The sequence below is a fragment of the Neolamprologus multifasciatus genome, chromosome 22 (genome assembly GCF_963576455.1).
Source record: "Neolamprologus multifasciatus chromosome 22, fNeoMul1.2, whole genome shotgun sequence".
Taxonomy (NCBI): domain Eukaryota; kingdom Metazoa; phylum Chordata; class Actinopteri; order Cichliformes; family Cichlidae; genus Neolamprologus; species Neolamprologus multifasciatus.
This window is the reverse complement of record NC_140459.1, coordinates 30,627,141-30,645,099: the sequence shown is the minus strand read 5'-3', so window position 1 is coordinate 30,645,099 and position 17,959 is coordinate 30,627,141. Positions and strand designations below refer to the sequence as shown.

Here is a 17,959-nt window from a genome sequence, read left to right as displayed (position 1 = left end):
GGATTGCAACCTCTCTCTTGGATACAGTGTTTCCATGGCAGCCACGTTTTTTGCACGTGCAGAATGAGATGGAGTAAGCGAGAGAGGAGGAGACCACTCCTATCGATTCACTGGGTGCCTATTGATTCACTGTCTGCAGCTGCACACTTACCTACGGCAAACACCCCCGTGAGCTGCACACATGTTCACGCACGCTCACGCTCAGACAGGATGTAAACACCAGATTGGAGATTTTGGAGAGCCTGCTGTCAGCTAACCACACGGCGGTGCTTATGTTTGTCCTCTAGGAAGGTACGAACTATGTACAAGCTAGTAAACTTGTATATACACAGACGAGAAACATTTTCAGTTCCAGCTGATTTTATTTCCTTCTTGGAAGAAAATAAAAAAAATAAAAAACGACAATCTGTACAGAGGTCTGAGAGGCAGTGATTGACCCAAACATTGGCTGGTTTTTGAGCATAAAACATCAAATGATATTGGCATGATTGGACAAAACATGATCATACACAGCATATTGCACAAATGAAAGAAAAAAAAGGACGCTAGAAAAAAACATTTTTTAAAAGAAAATTAAGAAAAGAAAAAAAAGAAAGAAAGGAAAGAAACTCCTGGACCACAATCATCTTCAACATGTCCAAAGATGGCTGTCCTAGTGCCTGTCAATCATCATCATCATACATAAAAAAAACACACAATCTTTGCTTATAGTACAGTCAGTTTACATAAATATTTCGTTATTATTCTTTAAAAATCTTAAACACAACAGCTATAGCTACATATACCTGAATCTGAAATACAAATGCTATTTGCCATGCCATAATATAGGAAAACAATTAGCCTGCTATACTTAGCCAACAGGTACAGAAAGGTTAAATACTATTTTTTTTTTCAATGCAATTTGCGCAATAACAGATGAAGCACTTCATACATCTCCCCTCCCTCCAAAAAAGTCTAGGCAAAAAGTGGAATGAGTGTGAAATTCCATCCAGTGGTTCAAATAAAACTTATCTCCATAATTTAAAAAAAAAAAAAAAAAAAAAAAAGCACACAGAGGTATTAGCTCTATCCAAACAGTGACTCTCTGGGATCTTTCGTGCCTAAACTTTCTTTTAGGTCTGTGTTGTACTGGAAACACAGTCACCACTCAGGCTGGGAGCCTCAGTGGCGCTTTGTTTACTTCGCTGGTGAAGCTGGAGTCACTGTGCCATTAAGAAGCATGTGGGTAAATACTGTAAACACTGTGAGGTCAGATTGTGCCAAACAAACCCCCCACCCCTCCCTCTCTCTGCACGACTAAAACATCAATGTAGATCCTAACAACAATGTTGTAGGCTACTCACTCGCCGGAAGAAGAAAAAAAAACAACGTCCCCCCTCCTTTTTTTCTCTATAGATTTTGTACAAAAATACAAGTAGAAAATCATGACACACTCAAATCTCCATAAAAGTGAGAGAAGTCGGACATTTTTTTGTTGTTTTGTTTTAAATAAGATACACTTCTAGCCCTTCCGCGCTGGATACAGACAGGTGTTATGTGCACAAACACAAACGAGACCTGTACGAGAACAATACTTCTATGTATAAAAAAGTTTGGCCGGTATAAATACATCGATATAAAAAAAAAACGTCATCTGACACAGAGAAACTACAAAGTTGAAGCACTAGGCAGAAAGAATGCGCGTCAGGGGGGAGAGGAAAAAGCATTGGTCCTGAATTGTGCACTGAGTGTTTTAAAAAGTGTTCAGAAAAGGGGCTTCTGAAGTTTGGAGTCAGTCTATGTTTAAAGTCCTGCCGTTGAAAGAGAAGCTGGTGATCGTGAATTGAGTCCTATGGTCACACAAATTGCGTAATTACGCAGCAATGAACTTTTTTTCTTCCTTTTTACGCATTTAAAACAACAACAAAATCCTCCTCAACGTGGAGGGCATGCTTGCTGATATTAAAAACATTTCTAGTTCGGAAAAAAAAACTACACCTGAATAGCAACTCGATGGTCAATGTGAATTGGCTATCTTTAAACAAACAAATAAAAAACCCCAACACGACGAGCTCTCCAGTAAGTGTCCCGACCTCAAAAATAACATCAATGTTCAAATGTTCAGTCTCAGTCTTCATCCTGTGCGGATTGGGTTGAACAGTCGAGCTCGAGTCTGTATCACTGTTCTCTGCTTACATTCACTCCTCCTCCGAGTCCAAATGCAAACTAAGCACCCCACCTCCCCCCTCCTCCCCACAGGTCTGCGCGTTCCCGTCAAGCGCACCGAGCGCAGTTCCAACAAGTCTGTGAGCAGCGCGTGCCTGGGCTTCAATGCGCACACAGGCCTACCTTTTTCTTTCCCGTTTTCACTCTCCCTCATTTAGTGAAAGAACAGCGGAAATCTTCTGGTGTGGACGCACACGCCTGTCTGAGGTGTCGGGTGGGGTGGGTTTGAACAGTTCAAAACGTTGCTGGGCGGGTGGTGGTGGGGCGGGCGTCGCGCTTCTCTCCCACCTTTCAGTAGGTGAACACCAGATTGGAGATGGTGGACTCCAGCCAGTCTCCTGAGATCATCTCGCTGACCTCTGGGGTGCAGTAGTCGGAGAAGTCGAAGTGGGAGCCCGCCCCGCACTCCCCGAAGCTCCAGTCCAAGTCCCGGTCCAGCTCCGCGTCGGAGAAGCCCATGCCGCCCAGAGACATGCTCTCAAAGCCGGGGCTCGGGTTCAGGTCGAGCCGCTCGTCTTCGAACTCTTCATCCGATGACGAGGACGAGACGGAGGAGGAGGAGTGAGAGGCCGACGGTGTTGGAGAAGAAGGGCGGGTGTACCTGAGGCGCGCGGTGTGCGAGGTCTCGCTGGCCGCCGGGCTCTGCTCCTCGTACAGGCTGAGCGGGTCGCTGGACTCCGCCGAGCTGCTCAAGGCGGGACTGGCCGGGACTCCCACGGACGGAGGCCCGCTCTCCAGGCTGCCAGCCCCTCCGAACATGTGCGCGCGCCGAGCCTCTCCGCTGCGCTTCTCCGGGATCTGCCTGGCCCCCGACACCGACCTGGATTTGAAGAGCGCCTGGTGGTCACCGGGAGAGACGTAGTCCTGCGCCGCCGCGCTCCTCACGCCCCCCTGCTTGTGCGTCCTGCTCACTCCTTTGGACGCGGGGCTTCTCTTGACCCCGGACTTGGCGCCGCGCTCCCCGCTCTTCTCCCCGCGGTCCGCCTGCTTACTCGCCCCGCTCCCTGACTTCACTTTCTTCCTGGGCCGGTACTTGTAGTCTGGATAGTCGGCCATGTGTTTGAGCCTGAGCCGCTCCGCCTCACGGATGAACGGGATCTTGTCCGTGTCTTTCAGCAGCTTCCAGCGCTTCCCGAGCCGCTTGGAGATCTCCGCGTTGTGCATGTCCGGCGACTGCTCCATGATCTTCCTCCTTTCGATCTGGGACCACACCATGAACGCGTTCATGGGTCTCTTGATGTGTCCCGTCGGAGTTTTGCACCACGCCAAGTCGCTCCGCTCCCGGGAGGAGGGGGACCCCGGGGTAGGAGACGCATCCATCTCCAGGTCCATCTCTCCCGTGTCCGTGGAGTCCCCGCCGGGGGAATGAGCGTGGGCGCTCTCTGTCTGGCTCATGTGCTGCACCATCTCTCTCCAAAGTGTCTGAAAACACCGCTCAGTGCTTTCACAAAGTTTTTCAAAAACGTATTCCTCACTTCTTGGTGGAGTCGGAGCACTGCTGTGAGCAGGTCTCTAAACAAAAAAAGTCCATCCAAGTCTGTCTCTTTCTTTTCAGTTCAGCACGCTTTGGAGACGCTCGGGCTTCTTAACTTTTCTTCTTCTGCGCTTCTCAGCGACAGTTTTTTTTTTTAAACTAATAATCCGGAAACTAATTTTCAACTGCCTGTGCGGCTGAACACTCGCAGAGCAAGGCTGAAAGCGCGCCGCTGTGGGCCGCAGCAGTGCGAGTCCCTTACGTGAACCTGGCTGTGAGCAGCGCAGCTCTTCCGTGCGGCTGAGAGACCATGTGGCTGAATGGAGCTGCTGCGCTTTCTCATAGTCTCCCTGTTTCCCTGCGAGCTCCCTGATATTACTGTAAACACAACAACGAGAACCTCGCTCTTTTATAGCTTTATCGCGAGACGTGAGCGCCAATCAGTGCCTGTCGCCATCCCGATTTTTGAGTCGGACCACTCCCACCTCCTCTTGCCATTGGTGAATAAAAAAAAGAAAAAAAACTGGTAATAATAATAATAATAATAATGTGCAATGAGGATCCGTGTGTCTGACCTCATTCCTGTCAGACTCCACTGAAGGAAGGGCAAACTTGTGGTGTGTGTGTGTCCATATATATATATATATATATATATATATATATATATATATATATATAGTATATATATATATATATATATATATATATATATATATATATGTGTGTGTGTGTGTGTGTGTGTGTTTATATGTGTGTGTGTGTCCGTTTCCTGCCTGTGAGGGATATACTTAGATCCAAATTAGCTTCATGTGGTTGGGTAGTGACTAAATATAGATCCTGTGTAATGTGTCTGAGTGTTTGTCGGTTGGAGGGGTAAAGCAAGGAAATGCTGAGAAAACACCCACCCAAAAACAATCTCGCCCCAAACCTGCTATTTGCGACTCCTTACAACACGCCATGACATCACAGCCGGCAGATTTAAAAAGAGACTCAGGTAAGATGACGGCAGCTTTTATTTATTCCGTGCATCCTGGCGGTGCAAGGGGGCGGGGGCTGCGGTGAACTATGATGCCAACAACAACCCGTATTAAAGTGAGAAAACAAGAGTCCCCACTAAACACCTAGCAGCTCAGCACACTCCACAGTGCAAGATTCCTCCTCTTCCTCCACCACCTCCTCCTCCTCAGACCCATTATGTTAACATGTCAGTGTCATGTAAATATCACATTACAGCTTGTGTCGCTAGATGTCAGGCTAGAGCCAAAAGGAGCCACGCTGTATGGTGTGTGTGTGTGTATGTATGTGGTTGTGTGTTGCCGTGTATGGCAGGATGTATCTCCATGCTGTAATCACCCGCTTTGAGCTGCCATCATTAAATCATGCAGGTGATGTCATTGGCTGGTTGGCAAAGGCCTCCTTTCTTTTTTTTCTTTTTTTTTTCGCTGTTGCAGCTGACTGACTTGAGCGGGGTGACGTCTGACCTTTAGTCGCTGATCGATAACTAGAACTGATGTTTAACTTCTATTTATATCTGTCTGATCTGGTCTTCAAATCTCTGACATAACATCTGCGTTGTGCTTAATTCACAAGGAGAAGCTCAAAAGAAGTCACACACTCTTTAAAAATGCACACAAACAGCTCACCCCCACCACACACACACACACACACACACACACACCCCTCTGTGCTTACATAAATCAAACACATAAATAATAATGAGCTCCTTCATCAGTCTATATCTTTAGCCGTCCCAATTACAAGCATGCACCTGCACTGGATTAGTCTGTTATCTCTATCTCTTTTTCCCGGGCTACAACACAGCACACACACACACATACACACAGCGGCACGTGTGCACATGGGTTTGTTTAAACAGGTGGAGCAGGTCTACCTGTAATCTTATCTGATGTGTGAGAAGCAACTGTCAGGTAGCTTTCCACCGTGTTGCCGGCAGATGCACCGCAGTGATCCCTGCCAGGTCTTTATCACGCCACCCTGCCCCACAGCCCAGTCATCTTTGGAGCTGCCGGAGTCGCGTGTTTACCCCAAACACGCCGGCGCTCAGTCCCACCTCTGCTGACACCTAAAAAAAGGAGGGGGGTGTTGGTGTTGTTATGAGAGAGTGCTGCAAGAGGGTGTAGAGCTGGAGTTACAACCGGTGTGGGTTTTTGGAGGATGTGACCTGGGGAAGGGGGGGGGGGGGGTTCAGGGCTTTTTTTGTGCATTAAAGGAAGGGAAATAAGTAGTTTTGTGCGTTTTTGTTGTGTTTCCATTTTGCCATCCTTGGAAAACTCATGAATGTGTCCCTGAAACGATCTCAGGGTGTAACATCTCTGCTGGAAAAAACAAATGTGAGAGACAAAGTGCTTAATATGCATGTTTTTGTTGTTGTTGTTTTTAAAGGTAGAACATAAACAATAACCCAGTATGTTAGAAGAACCCTGGAGTAAACTGTAGGTTTAATGAGTGTGCATCACATGACTTCGCTGGGAGTTTATTGTTGCTGAGACCTTCATGACCCAGCAGGAGAGGGTGGTGGGGGGCACACAGTCATCACAGTGTGTCGTAAAAAGGGGGAAAAGTGAGGGGCGGGGCTTAAGAAGCTGAAAAGGCAGACTGGGACGAGGAGAGCGCCTCAATCCGTGGCTCGTCTATGTCATGTCCAACGTGTCATGGGGGGGGTTTACTCCTGAGTTGCCATGAGCATTGGCACATGTGGTGCGCGCGTGGTCTGTGTAAAGGACACATTAAGCTTTAAAAGTCACAGTATAAGTGCACGCCATTGGCCGCGCGGAAGGGAAAGCATGTGAGAGCGTTTATCTCTAGCAGAGCTACTCATTACCATGCACTTGCCTTTTTCAACCGCCTCTCAATGACCCACCACTTTGACCTGCCTGCTCGTCATCCGGGGTCAAACACAATGAGGCCTTTGTGTGTGTGTATGTGTGTGTGTGTACGCAAGCAGGCATGCGTGCGTGTATGTGTGTCCTGCTCTAACTGAATTGGAGCTTTTCCAGGGATTGAGTGTTTGAGAACCAGTGGGAAGTCCCCTCCACCCTGCAGTTAAACAGAAAAACTGAAGAGTAAGCACAGATTTGCATACACACTCTCTCTCTCTCTCTCTGACTCATCCACAGTTGGTTTGTCTCCTCTGTGTTTTGTGTGGATGTGGCAGACAGTGCAGGTGGCCATCTCACCATATCACCCACCTACTGCTGTAAGCCCTTACACAACAGCACCAACAAAGTCAGTTATTTTTAAGTTACCGTGGAACATACAGTGCCTGCTTATTCCACTTGCCCCTCTGCATTTCATCTTCAACTTTGATAAGCAGCACTGACGGCAGCTTGTTTTCTCTCCCGCCTTTGTCCAACATATTCTCACATGTTCAAACAGGCTAAAGATCAGGGACCGCCTCACAGGTCTGTTTGATGAGTTTGAGGCCTGAATTCGTAGCACTGCTGCATGATGTTCTGTTACACAGTGCAGGCGTTTACGATGTTTTGTACACAAAATAGCTATTTTTGTCCATCTACTTCCTTCTTTATGTTCACATTGGGGGGGAAAAAACTCTTTGTTTTGTGCTTCTTTGAAGCTTCTTTGAAGAACCGTAGAGTTGCATCCTCGGTCGGGGCAATATAAACGAGCCCGAGAGCGGCAATGCAAAGCAGGAGGCGAGACAGTGAAATGAAAATCTGTTGTTCAGAACGGAGTCCCGGCTTGACTCTCTGCCCTCTCCGCTATAATCCGGAGGATTCGGACGAGTTTAGGTGGAGAGAAGGTAACGGGCATCAGACGAAGGGAAACACCCGAGGTGTGGTCAGGCCGGCGACGCCACGCCCCAGGAATTCCAAACGTCCTTTGCTCCGGGTAGCGAAGAAGGCAGGCGAGACGGTTCGCTGTGTCACGCCGATACAGACACACGAACACAGATGCGTAAACACACAACAACAAACTCACCGACGTGCCGCTGCAGGACCCAGATGTGCTTCAGAGTCAAATTGAGAGCACAGACTCAGACACTACACAACACTGCCACTCTCACAGCTGCACTCAGACACTCTGATACAACGATGGGGTTTTTTTAGGGGGGGGGGGGGGGGGGCATTGTCTAAAAGCCAGAGGAGTGGGAAGGAGCAGAGAATGAGAGCGGAGAATGAGGAAGAAGTGGGGGGACAAAGGGAAAGGTGAGCAGAATCAGGAGACGGTGAAGTCGGTGGCGGATTTTTTCGCTCTCTTGCAAAAGTCGTCATCATCGTCCTTGCACTCGTTGGCTTTCATTTATTTAAAAAAAAAGGGGCACGCGGCGGTCGAAGGATGCTCTCAGTATTCAGTATTTTAGGGAAAGGACATCAGTCGGAGTGGATCCGTAAGGAGCCGCAAAGGATTGGATATACTGGAAAAGAAGAAAGAAAAAACACCGCTGTTGCTTTCAAATGTTTTTTTTTCTTTGGTTTTTGTTTTTGTCGTACGAGGCGCATCAGTTTGGAGTTTGCTGGGTTGCTGTGGTGTTTGGAGAGACTTCGATGGCTGCATACGTCAAAGAATCGGGTCTAGGAAAAAGACATAAAGCATCACGATGAAGTTAGAGAAAGAGACACTGTGTGTGTGTGTGTGTTGTAGGAAAAGGGGATGCGAAGGTAGCACTGCATGAAAATGACCCCCCTACCCCTCTTTTAAGTGCGTCGATGAGAAGAGAGACAACGATTACTATCTCTTGCATTTTCGCCCTCGCTGTTGTGCACGTGCATCTACGACCCACATGCAAACATGCACCGCCTTAGCTTTCCAAAGTACACAGACACCCCGCGTCACCCTGCTCTCCCTCCCTCCTCCTCCTCTTCCCTCCTCCTCCTCCAGGCGAGTCAGGTCAGGCGAGCTGGTCCTGTCCTCACACAGCCCAGGGAACGGCGTCCGTCCTCAGCTCGGGCACAGAGGCAGCCTTCCGCTGCGAGGGTCGTCGAGGACCAAGCGTGGAACTCTGAGGCTCTCCAGCAGCTCCAGACAGGCTCCAGACGCACTGACCTACATCAGCCTCAGTCAGACTGGGAAAGAGAGGGAGAGTGAGAGCGAGCGGGAGGGAGAAATAGAGAGGGATGCTGTGGGAGGGGAGGGGGGTGCAGACAGAGAGAGAGAGAGAGAATCGGCAAGAATGATTGAGAGACGAATAAGCAAGCAAATGGTTGCAAAATTGCAACGTTTATCAAAAACAGTGCGAGACGGTGGCACGATGTGAGGAGGAGGGGGAGGAGAGAGAGAGAAGGAAAAAAAACTTGTGGATCCGATCGAACTCTCAGCCCTCGCTTCACACTAAGAACGTTTTAAAAATCCTCTCCCTTTTTTTTCATCCTCACCTTTTGCTAATCTGTATCCTCACCTCACTTTTAGCCTTTTTTTGCCTCTCATCCCTCCCCATGTAGCCTCCCTCTCTCTCACTGTCAGTTTAGCTTGATTCCCATCATATACTATCCGGAACGTCTCTCACTGTGGGAGGATTAGTCCGTCTCTGGCTGCCTGCTTATCTGTCTGCTTTGCCTCTCAGCTGCAGAGAGTAGAGGAGGTGGAGGAGGAGGAGAGGAGGTGTGTGTGTGTGTGTGTGTGTGTGTGTGTGTGTGGAGAAGAGGTTTTGGCATCTCTCGCTCGGTTGTTGAGGCTATATCACCTTCACTCAGCTCGCTGCTAGTTTTAATTTTTCTTTTTTTTCTTCTTTTTTTCGTCGGAGCACAAGCTCGTTGTGTTCACTCTTCAAACAGGTGTAGATGTGTGTGTGTGTTTGTGTGTGTGTGTGTGTGTAGTGAGGTGCATTTTCTTCCATGGGTGGACCGACTGCATCCATTCTTGCACTGACTGTCCTGTGTGTAATAATTGCTCCCCAGAGCAAGAATCGACAACTTGGATCAATACCAACAGTGAAGCAAATATATCTGGCTAACGTTAGCAGCCGGTCTCTAAAGCCACATACCTCAGTCACACTAACAATGTCTTTATCCTGGGGAGAACATCCTTAGGCCCCGGGGAGTTACAGAAGAAAAAAAACAATGTATCAAATTGTACAGTGAAATCCGGCTGGCTCTGTGTTTTTCTGTTTAGGTCAGCACCTTGAAAATGGAAGCTGGCCCAGGCATTTGAAGGGTTAGTTTAGTCTTCTTCTGTAAAGCTTTTGTGATTTATTGTGGTCTGTCAGTCGGCAAAGTTAATCTATTAAGGACTAACCTCGGTGTCGTGGCTGTGGACATATCAGAAAGACTGGTTCGCTCAGATTGAAGAGATCAGAGGCAATCAAACAAAACACTAGAGGAAAAAAATCCACCGTGTACCTTTAAGGTCCCACTAAAATGGGATTGTTCACATAAACGACCCACACTGGTTAGCTAAACAGCTGTATTTCCTGCTGTAATGTGAACTAAAATGCAATTTTTCTAAACAGAAATGTAACCTTCACTTTCTAAAACTTGACATAGCCAAACAAGCTAGTTCCCCCTGCTTCGACTTGTAATGCTAGGCTACGCTAACTGCCCCCGGCAATGTTACAGTACACAGACACAAGCCTGCTATCGATGTCCTCATCTGACTCTCAGCAAGAAAACAAATAAGCATGCTCCCCATATTAATCTGCTTCTTTCAAGTTGTACTGTCTGATGTCGTTAGGCTTCAGTCACCCTAACATTTGAAATTAAGAGTGAAATTTTAGATTAAAAATTGAATCCTTTTACTTCAGTTGTCACATTCAGTGGATCTGATAGCATCCACGCCAAATGTCTGCAGGCTTTGCTTTTGGAGTTTGACTTTGGTGTAATTCACTCCAATGAAGGAAAGGAGAGAATCCCGGAGCACAAAGAGATAGCCTGTTAGCTCTGACGCATTAGCCAGTTGTTCATTTGTGCATTTAGGTCATGGTACAAATAAATAAAAAGTTCACCCTCTATCGAGTTTTTTACATCATAAAAATGATTGAGTCTTTAAAAGGTCTTAAAATAGTGTAAATACGACACATTGCACTGTATCATTATTTACACACCCCACGGTGTACACCCGACAATTCAGTGGCTTGTAAAACCACCTTTACCGACAATAACTTGAACTAATTGTTTTCTGTGTAACCTTAGCAGTCTTTAAAGACTTTGGCCCACTCTTCTTTACACCATTGCTTCTGTTCATTGAGGTTTGCAGCCTTTCATTTATGCACAGCTCTCTTAAAGTCCCCACAGCATTTGAAAAATGAGAAAATTGGTAAGTTTCTTGAATGTTTTCCTTAGTGAATAATTTCCAATGCGATCCCAGTCCATCCATCCATTCCCTTCCACTTATCCTTTTCAGGGTCGCGGGGGGCACTGGAGCCTATCCCAGCTGTAATAGGGCGAGAGGCGGGGTACACCCTGGACAGGTCGCCAGTCTGTCGCAGGGCCAACACACAGGAACAGACAATCATTCGCACTCACATTCACGCTCACATTCACACCTAATGGCAATTTGGATTATCCAATTAACTTATCCCCACAAGCTGCATGTCTTTGGACGGTGGGAGGAAGCCGGAGTACCCGGAGGGAACCCACGCAAACACGGGGAGAACATGCAAACTCCACACAGAAAGACCCCGGCCTGGTGGAATTGAACTCAGGACCTTCTTGCTGTGCGGCAACAGTGCTAACCACCGTGCCACCGTGCTGCCCTGCGATCCCAGTCATTATTCCCAAAACCTTTAAAAACCATTATGAACCTTATGAAGTTTTAAACATATTCAGAATAGTACAAACTTTTCTTTTCTTAGAAAAACATTTAAGCACTTTAAAAAAGCTAGCTGCCTTTGCCGATACAGTTAAAAACACTAGAGCTAACGTTCCAATGATATGCTGATACCAAAGCTGTTTCTGGGGTATTCGAGGTTTATTACGGTCCAGTTGGCAATATTTCATTTTAAAAATTAACGACCTGCTTGAACCCCTAAATGGCAGCATGTAACCTCGGTCCTTTCAAAAATAAACAATGGTGAAGTTTCTCACCATGTGTCTTAAAAGATTTACACGAAATGTAAACCATCCACTTAAATCACAAAAACCAAGAGCAGCTTTAAAAACAACACCGGTCCATACTGAGACACGTGTTTCTATGGAGGATGGAAAGAAGTGTGTTTCTCATTTCACGTGGCGCGCACTCTCTCCTTCCTGATTATATAGAAACTACTCCGCTGTGACCAAGTTTCAAAGTCAGTCCAGATCAAGACAGATAGAGATGTCACTGCATAGGTCTCTCTCTCTCTCTCTCTCTCTCTCTGGCTACTGCTAAAGAGGAAAGTTATCAAGTCCAGATGCACAAAAAAAAATGGGACACCACACTAAACATGTGCCAGACCCTATACTTTCCCCATATCTGCAGACCTGCCAGAGACCCACTGCTTACACTAGTACACATATTTACACTTGCCAAGTTAGACCATTTTCTTCCCCCATCTCCCAAAATAGTACAGACTCAGAATGAGTGTGTATGTGTGTCTGGTTCCATCTGGTGTATATCTTACATCTGCCCATACATCTCTACCCTGCCTGCATCTATATTTCTCCAACAGTAAAAACTTACAATTTTATAATATTTAACAACCAGGTTGCGTTTCACATCGGCTTTTAAGTCGCCTATGCCCCAGCAGTCTTTGTCTTAAGGCACTTCTCCTCTGACGTCCAAACTAGTAGCTGCCTTAAACCCGAGACCCTTTCATGCTGTGCCTCTGCCACTGCAAACAGCAGCCACCTGACAACGGTGCAGGAGTGCGGTCTGGCCCGCAGATCTTTTTAATAGGGAGTTTACAGGCGAACAAGAGAGCGTTTTTTTTCCTTAGCAGAGGGAGTTAAGAGTTGCTGGGATGAGGCCAGCTCAATTTCGGGGAGAGGGGGTTCAAATGCGAAGCTCCAGTAAGTTGTTGTTGGGAAATTCGAGGCTGTTTGCACAGGCTTTATTTGGCTTGTGAGCCACGGTATATCATTGGAATGGCTCAAAGCCTCGGGCGGAGTACTATTTCTGAGCACAGATATATTTTAAGGCTAAGACTGCTCTGTCAAAGCCCTTCATACAGTTTTCCAAGTATCACCCAGCATGACCCCTTCTTAGAAAAAAAAAGTGCAGAGCTACTAGACCGAAATCCACGACACACTTTTTCTTCCATCCTGTTGCCTTCAGCTTTTTTCCCTCTGCTTAACACTTTACAAGTAGTGACAAATTACATTGCTGAAAGCGCTGCGGAATAACAGCAGTATCCCGATGGATCCAGTGCATGTAAACACTCGGGCACAGGCAAACACACGGCGCTAGGGCTCGCCGGGAAGGGTAATGTGATCGAAGTGGACAGCGAGTGTCAAAGCCACGGGGCAAATCAGCTGTGTTGTGATGCGTAATCGGTCGCTGTCTGAGGAGGTGTGTGCTTGTGTTTGTGTGGCGTGTCACACAGCCACACACACGGGTCAGTCCCTGGCAATGCCCGGGGTGTATTGCATTGATTAGCGTCAGAGGGTTGGTCACATCTTGAAGCAGCGCTACTGTCCATGATGGGGTGAAGGACGGTTCTCCTGTTGGCAGACCATATCGGCTACGGATAGCCCGTCTCCCTACGGAAAGTGTCTGCTGCCAGATGGAGGCAGTGTCCAAAATATGTGCTACAACTAGTGTATGGGCTTCTCTTGCTTGTGCTGATGTGGGTTCATAAGCCTGCAACATTAAGCAAAAGAGTGAAACCGAGTGTTAAAACTATGAAAAGTGTCCACTGCCGCTACTATCTGTACAATCCACATTTGACTTATCCACAGTCGCTGCTACGTGCTGTTTGGTTTTTGGAGTCCTGCACATGAGCACGTTTGTGCAGGTTGTGTAAACAGTACTATAAAATAAGCATTAGAGAGATGGCCTCTTGTCAGATCCATTTCAATGTGAGCATATATCTGTGTGGGTATGTTGAAGCCAGTGTAACTTCTACAAATCTGACTCGCACATAAAGAACTACTGTGACTATAATTTCTGTCGTTTTTGTATTGGTTCTGCCACTGTCACAAGTTTGCTCTAGCTAGAAGCTATTTTTCAGTGCAAGTTAAGCTGCAGTCACAATATCAGCTTTCACAGCTGATGCCTATATACACAAATTAAAGTGAAGTTTGGGATGCATGCAGTTTATTTGTTTTCACGCCCTCTTGCTTTTTGCTGCTTTTAAAAGCAGTATAAATACAAATGAATTACATTGGTTCTGTCATTTCGGAGCTTGTATCTTTCTTACGTGAGTGTAGGGAGAAGAAAACAGACTTATCCTGTTTCAAAGGGAACTACTTGAGCTTGTTAGCAATCTGGTTAGTTTAAGCCAAGGAGCTTAAATCAATGTTAACTCGTTTTCTTTCTAGTCATACTATGATACGTTTAACCTCTTTTAGCTCTGTTTTTGTTCTCCACCAGCTAATGGGAGGATATATTTAAGTCTTCACTGCCTACTGTTTTGTGAATATAGTTTACATTTTTCTAAAAACCCTGCTGACAGTATGAGATGGTTGCAAGTGAAACAAACTGCTAATATTCTAAATCAGGGGTGTCAAACATAAGGCCCGGGAGCCAGAATCAGCCTGACAAATAGGGCTGTGCGATATGACCAAAATCTCATATCCCGATATAAGACATCTATCGTCCCGATAACGATATAAATCACAAAAGTGTAACATTTTCTGTAAATTCTGTGACTCTTGGGCAGCTGAAGTGTTTCCAGCTGGGCATCGTGTACCTGGAGTCGAGTGTTTTAACCGATACATTTTTACACATAAGTTGTAACGGCTTTCTTTGTGAGTATTTATTACACGGCGTACTGCGGGGAAAAGCCTGTTCTAACGTTTGAGTCTAAGGTTTATTTTTTAGCGCCTGATGACTCTTTTTTGCTTCTCATCCGTAAATACTCTGCACACTTTTTCACGTGATTCAGTTTATTTTGAAAGTCTCAACAGGATCTGAGCTTTATTGTGAAAGGTTTATGGGGAAAATAAACAAGCGGACACGTGACGGTGTTACTGTCGTTGTTGCTAACGACAACGCATAAAAACAGGCGCGTGTCCGTCTGTAGTGTGGTGATATTAAATATAAGAGAAAGAGAGAACTTTAAGAAATTAATATAGCCTCTACAGTGACCATCAAAACAGTGAATAAACAGTTTATTTTGCGACACCACGAAACAAACGATAGCGTAAAATGAAACGATAGATGTTTTTATATCGTCATCCGATATATATCGTTATATCGAACAGCCCTACTGGCAAAGACTCCAATCCAGCCCACTGGATGACTTCGGTGGTGTGAAGGAGGGCGTAAATTTTGGACTTTAGTTAAGCAAACAGTTTAGTACTTATTATGTAGAGAAACTGAGGTTGTGGTTGAAATTGAATTTCTTTTTCTTACATTGCGATATTTCAGTCATGACACGTGTAATTAAAGTTCTGTACACTGACAGGACGGGGGGTTTCACTGGTCCGGCCCACTTGGGATGAAAGTGGACTTTATGTGGCCCACAACGTAAAATGAGTTTGACATCCTTGTTCTAAGTAACATACTTTGTAAAGCTACTTCACTGCAAGCACAATGGGCTTCTTTCATATTGCTACTTACGTCTATAGAAACGTAAAAATTATCAGCAATAGCCAAACTATTGCCAGCAGCATCAGATACGAGTGACGCAAAAATAGCAGTTATGTCATGTTAAAAGACTTTCAGCCGCTTGCTTACTTCCCAAGGAATCGCCACAGCAGATGGGTCTGCGTGTTTGATTTCACACTCAGTGTCCTACCTGACACAACCCTCCCAGTTTTTCTAGCTTGGGACAATCGGGCCCAGGGGTGCATTAGCTTTTGACACTCTGAGGTTAGGTTTGTATCTCCTCCTCATCTCAAACAGGGAATCTTTTGCATGTAAGGTGAATGTCTTAACCTCGACTGAAAAAATATACAAATCAAGAAACTTTAAAAGCTTCGGGTGAACTAAACTTACCGCTACTTCTAGTAGCACAGTTCCACCACAAACACTGGCTTGAAACTGATTTTAATGAGGCTAAAACTGGAAGTAGAGCCCCCCATCCTCCCGGTATATAAAAGCTCTGACAACCCCACGCATAACGCAACTCCATGCGAGTGCGGCTGGTCAAAGCTTAAAAACTAGACACATACTCGAAAGGGAAGACTAAAGTTCTTCTTTTTGAATTCAGTTCAGTTCAAGGCGCTTCATATTATAAGGTAAAAACCCTACAAAAAAACCTGGTGACACTGGGTAGAAAAATCTCAGGAAGAAACCTCCAGCAGAACCAGACTCAGGGAGAACAAACCTAACGACCTTTTAATAAATGACAGATCTTTTAGTCTTTTATTCAATTAATGATCATATTAATTCTGAAACAAATGGCTTTTATAAAACAAATGTACTTCTTGAACTTTCCTTAATACACTGCTGGTTCACATGCACTGCCAAAATGGAAACAAATGTGACCCTTCCACATGAGGAATTCCCCACCAGTGTATGAAAGAAAAAAGTTTTTTAAACGCACCGTGCAGCTTGTTAAAATGATCAGCGTTTGGCTTCTTCTTCTTCTTTTTTTTATGAACGCCTTCCTCTAAAAGCACTAAGAGGGGGTGGATTTTTGCTCATTAACTTGACCACCGCGGTGCTGTCTGTGAGATACTGAAATCAAACAATTGCCAACCCAAGCAAAGTGGCGGGGAGAGAGTCGATCTGTTTGTTACACAACACTGAGTCAACGGCGCGGAGCTGTATGTGCAGTCATAGCAGGCTGTTGGCACACAGCAGGAACAGGTGCAATAAACAGTTTTCTGATATATATGCATATATATATATATTTAATCTTAGTGTGTGTGTGTCTGTGTGTGTCTGAATGAGACGTGGTCAACCGGTTCGTGCTGGCCCAGACAGACCGAGCAATAAAAATAATTCCATAATAACGCGACAGCCTCGAGGGGGATCCACGATTAGAAACATTTGAGAGAGGAGGAGGAGGAGACAGGGTGAAGAAGGATCAGATGAGAGGAAGAAAATGGGTTGTCTGTGTTTGTCACCCACATATTTCATATATGTGTATGTATGTTTATCGCCTTAGAACAGCACATCATGTCTCCTGCTTTAAACTTGCCGAGAGCGCTCCCGTGTGTTGTACGCTTCTCCCCGGGCTCTTTCTTGCTTTTATAGCGCAGGCGGTCTTATCTAACCTGGTCTCCTGAGGAAAACCACAGACCAAGTGAGCGAGACAGAAAGAAAGAGAACATGCGAGGGAAGTGGAAGGATTTAAAATCCTATCAACAGTGTAGCGCTGCACTCCACGAGGCATCCATCCTAATGAGTCACACAGTAGCTGCAGCCTCAGAATGTTGTTTTATTGTTAGGGGGGAAAGCAGCCGTCTTCACAGCTGAGAAAGTTTAGTGTAGAATTTGCCCAAGTCACGCAAACATATGGGTGGAAAATTGCCGGTGCATAAGCAGTTCACAAAAGTGTGAACAGGTTGACGTGGAAAATGAGACAGCATCTAAAAAGGGGGGATTTCTTTCTTTTTTAATGCTTTAATGTTTATGTAGACCTGTTGGAAAGTGACCAATCGGCTCTAAGCTAACTATTCATCTATGTGGCTGCCAAACACAGCAGTAGCTCATTTAAAAAAAGCTGCTTATGCAAAACGGTCTGTTCACACACAGGTGAGAAAGGAGCCGCAGGGGCTTGTCCTGTTGATTCAGTTCACCGCAGAGAAACACTGTTCTGTGGAAGAGCCGGCATTGAAACTTAGTATATCTTTTTCCTGTGATGCTACTGGTCATCTGAGATCCTTTTATATACAATAAACACTGACATTAGACAGACATGTTACATGTAATGTGATTACTGCAGTTGCTAAGCTTTTGCTAACCTTTATTATTTACCCCTATATGCTGGCAACACTGATAGGCATTGAGTATGCACTCCATACTAAAACTGGGGAATAAAGACGTGAACAGGGTTTGTTTTCCCCGAGTTGCAAAGACTTGACAGAAAAGGTTTTTAAAACAGATGTATTAATATTCTGGTTGCAGGGAAGTCAGCAGTCAAAGCAAAGAAGCCCAGAGCTGCCTCTTCTCATTCACCACACTCAGATCTTCTGTTCTGTTCCCAAACAATCCAAGACATGCCCGAAACACTTTACCCTAGGAGGTCTCCAGAAGGTGATCGTCAGAGGCTTGAACCACCTCAATTGGTTCCTTACAGTGTGGAGGAAAACTGGTGACTCTGAGCTCCTCCTG

The 17,959-nt window shown here is 45.7% G+C and overlaps 1 protein-coding gene and 1 long non-coding RNA gene across 2 annotated transcripts; both read right to left on the bottom strand.

Annotated features, from left to right (window-relative positions):
• Window positions 1–975: 975 nt before the first annotated feature.
• Window positions 976–4,269, bottom strand: sox4a (SRY-box transcription factor 4a). Its single transcript, XM_085149109.1, has one exon. The coding sequence runs from the start codon at window positions 3,610–3,612 to the stop codon at window positions 2,497–2,499; it is 1,116 nt and encodes a 371-aa protein (XP_085005235.1). The 5' UTR covers window positions 3,613–4,269; the 3' UTR covers window positions 976–2,496.
• A 3,503-nt stretch (window positions 4,270–7,772) lies between these two features.
• On the bottom strand, window positions 7,773–13,200 carry LOC146493733 (uncharacterized). The gene is made up of 2 exons (XR_014871805.1): window positions 8,349–13,200; window positions 7,773–8,232 (listed from the first exon to the last, which is right to left on the bottom strand). It is a non-coding gene; the product is annotated as an uncharacterized LOC146493733 (long non-coding RNA).
• Between the last annotated feature and the right edge of the window lie 4,759 nt (window positions 13,201–17,959).

Coding starts and splice junctions, on each gene's coding strand:
- sox4a (XM_085149109.1), bottom strand. CDS start 3,612: ATGGTGCAGCACATGAGCCAGACAGAGAGCGCCCACGCTCATTCCCCC.